Source organism: Myzus persicae, unplaced genomic scaffold, assembly GCF_001856785.1.
Source record: "Myzus persicae strain clone G006 unplaced genomic scaffold, MPER_G0061.0, whole genome shotgun sequence".
Lineage (NCBI taxonomy): Eukaryota > Metazoa > Arthropoda > Insecta > Hemiptera > Aphididae > Myzus > Myzus persicae.
Window position 1 is genome coordinate 44,878 of NW_019100478.1, and position 3,615 is coordinate 48,492.

General features: G+C 28.6%; 1 protein-coding gene across 2 annotated transcripts; it reads right to left on the reverse strand.

Annotated features, from left to right (window-relative positions):
* Nucleotides 1-362: 362 nt before the first annotated feature.
* On the reverse strand, nucleotides 363-2,997 carry LOC111026901. Of its 2 annotated transcripts, none has more exons than XM_022305083.1 (3): nucleotides 2,500-2,997; nucleotides 1,951-2,079; nucleotides 363-1,585 (listed from the first exon to the last, which is right to left on the reverse strand). In XM_022305083.1, exons 1-3 carry the CDS (start codon nucleotides 2,585-2,587, stop codon nucleotides 1,434-1,436), a joined length of 369 nt encoding a protein of 122 aa, XP_022160775.1. In that variant the 5' UTR covers nucleotides 2,588-2,997; the 3' UTR covers nucleotides 363-1,433. The 2 variants fall into 2 exon arrangements, 1 of the variants encoding a protein (XP_022160775.1); XR_002603750.1 differs by lacking the exon at nucleotides 363-1,585 and adding an exon at nucleotides 2,254-2,338 and having other exon boundaries at nucleotides 1,981-2,079; nucleotides 2,500-2,996.
* Between the last annotated feature and the right edge of the window lie 618 nt (nucleotides 2,998-3,615).

Sequence of the window (3,615 nt, forward strand, 5' to 3'; positions counted from 1 at the left end):
TACAAACATTTTCTGTATTTTTAAAAATTAACTCAAATTCATCATATGAATTTCTCATTGAAATTAGTGAAGACTTAAGAGATTGAATATGTTTAACTGCAGATTAGATCCTTTGGATTTTGTAATGAAGAACTCACTTTTAAAACTAATTATAAAATAGGTTGCATCATATTCATACAAAAAATAAAATAAAATGATTTAATTTAACTTTTAAGTCCTAAGCCTTTCATTTTAACATCTGGCAGCAAACTCTTTTTATATTATTTCGTTCAAAGCTTTTAATAATGCACTATAGTTATTTTTAACAGCATTTACTGGCTTTAAGCGACATGCCCACCTTGTTGTTGAGTATGACTTTACCGTTTAAAGAATAGACCCACGTTCTTTAACTATATTTTCAAAAATAGCATGTCGAGTAGGGCTACCTTCAATGAAAGAGTATAAAAATTGAACAGACCCTAAAAAGTTAAATACTACTTGATTTTTGTTACTCATATTACTTGTAATTGAATAAATTAATGACAAATTTAAGCATTTAGCATAGCAATGCACATACAAAATGTTTGCATTCATCTCTTTAAATTTTCTTTGTACTCCAGCTATATTACCAGACATTGTTGAGGCCACATTAAAACCCACAGCAATTATTGATGACAAACCTATACCAAATTTGGAATGTATAATATTACTTATAGCTGTGAATATAGATTCAGCATTAACAGAAACTAACCGTACTAAATCAAGAAAAGTTTCAACAGGTCTATTCATTTGATCATCAAAATATCGTATAACGATTGAAAGTTGTTCATGATGGCCAACATCACTAGTTTCATCGGCTAAGATGGAAACATAAACATTTTGTAAATCTGCTTTTACTTTTTTAATAAGAACATTATGTATGGAACTAATTAGGTCATTTTGGATTCTATTACAGGTATATTTTGCATTTTTTGGGCCATTTTCAAAGTGTTCTTTCAAAATTATTTCATATTTAGCAAAAGTATTAACTATTTCTTTGAATAAACCCTTTTGATTACTTTTTTCTCCTTCATCGTAGCCTCTAAAAGTCTAAAAGGCCTTCCTCCTTTAACAAGACACAAAGTTATATCTATCAAACGCTTCATAATTTCTCTATTGTGCAAACGATCACTCTCACATTTGGAAATATATTCTTTTCTACTTGTATCAATTTTTTGATCAATAGAAGAAGTATTAAAGTAATCAGTAATTGCTTGGGTACTAAAAATATGGGATTTAGACATTTGATGTTTATTAAAACGATTAATACCTCTATACCAACTACAGAAACCAGTTTTAGAAAATGCATCGTCTAGTTGACTACTATTTAAATTATTACCCTTAAAAATCCTATATGGAAAACAAAATGCTAGGTCTTTAGATGAACTGTATTCTAACAATACATATTTTTCAAATCAGGTTTTTTGAAGTGATCTTTCTGATGCTCCTTGCATTGTTTTTGGATAAGATTCCATGTTTGGGCAGTATGGATCAGCTGATTTTCGATCTCTGAGTTCAAGACAATTAACTGGAAGTTGGTTTACCGGATCATTATTATGTAGGGGTACTAAAATACATAATTAGATTATTATTGCATAATAGTTTATAATAATATAAATAATATAAAAAAGGATAAATTATGTTATATGAAATAATCTAATGCCATTTGTGTTAATTTTATCAGTTATATCTAATAAAAATAATTATTAATAAATTATTAATGAAGTATTTCCTAAATTTCTATACAAAAAATAAAAATTTATTTTACTTTTTACATTTAAAAGTTGAGTATAGGTACCTACTACCTAACGATGTAAGTGCTGTCGTCACATTTTAGAAATTAAATTTAACAATAATTTGATCAAGACTATTTTTTAATATTTACTTAATTTATTAATTTTATTAATATTTATTATTTTAATAACAACTTACCAACACTAACTTTAGATACACTTGTATCAGTTTTATCTGCCAAAATATGATCTGTTACATCGGACATAGTTTTCATTGATGTATCAACTAATGCATTGGTTTCGTCAGGTTCAACATTACATTTGTCATCTAAAAATGAAAAATTATTTAAAAACCGTAATGTAAGGAGATAGAACAAGTACCTACTTAATTAACATTTGATTAAATTTAACAACAGTAAATAATTTGATCATGAATTTAAGACTATTTTATAAAGCTTACCTACTTAATTAATAATTTGTTAATATTATATTCATAACTTACCAAGTTACCAAACATATCATTTGATAAACTTGATTACTTGAATACATATTTTCGACTGTTATAAGATCTTTTATTTCGTTTATACCTAAAACACGGACTACTACGTGTAGTAGTCCGTGACCTAAAACGAGTAAAACCATAAAATATAAATAAATAAAAATATTTAATGATAGGTACTATGATGGAGTTAAATACTTATAATTGTAATTGACTTATATAGGTAATAAGTCAGTGGATACAACTTACCGATTCTATCATTGGATTGCCCAACAGCATTGGTATCAGATTTCGATATACTTGGCGTATTTGAAAGTTTTGAATTTTTTGAAAACATGTCCTTCAAGGCTTAAGATTAAAACATTTTTGGCTCGCATTCAAAAGCAACAATATTTTCTTTTCACGGGCTTTTTCAGCACCACCCTTTCGTTTACCGGACATGACACAACAGTAATGTTAAAAGTTACTTACTACTATTATAGTCTATATTAAATAATAATGTAGGCATTGAGCATTTGAGCAGTGAGCACATCGCAAGTAGCAAGTCGAATAATATCAAGACATGCGACTGTGCGACTGTGCGAGTGCAATACCAGTTACGTAATTGCTAATCGCTATTATTTAATATCGTCAATCACTAATGTTGTGGCGGGCCAGCAGCGTCATGGCATATACGATGCACAAGACGATATTACGATAACGTTACAAACCCAGTTTATTTTAAGATTTGTTGACCACAAAATAATGATAATATTTACGATTCAAATCATGGCTATTTTTTTTTATAGTAGACGGGTAAATAAGTTTTATACTGATAAATTCTATAATCATAAAATATTTTTATCTATATATTTTGACCAAAAACAAAAAATCATCTGTAGAAATATAATCTTACCGAGGTCAATTATTTAATATTTGCCAGCCCCGGTAGCCCCAAAGAAAGTCCAGGGGTAGCATATGTTGCCTCTGCTGCCCCCGTGCGCACGCCTATGCATAGAAAAGAATAACTAATTAAAAAATTATTCTATATTATATTAATAATATTCTGTTTCGGAATCTGAAATAAAAAATGTATCGTGTCTTCCAAAGAATTCAGAAACTCAAAAACTGATAACAACATATTATATTATATGTTACCTATATCTATCATCTATGGCAAAAGCCGATCGTCATCACCACGAATTAAGATATATCTTAATTCGTGGTCATCACTCATCGGAGACGATTCACAATTCTAATAATTTCGTTGAACAAAAGAGAAAAGTGTATGGCAACAATAAACGTCATTCACTCACATATTTCATTCTACTAAAGTAATTTTTTTCAGTTCGGATTTAGATGAAGAAAGAAGTTCCTCGATATGGC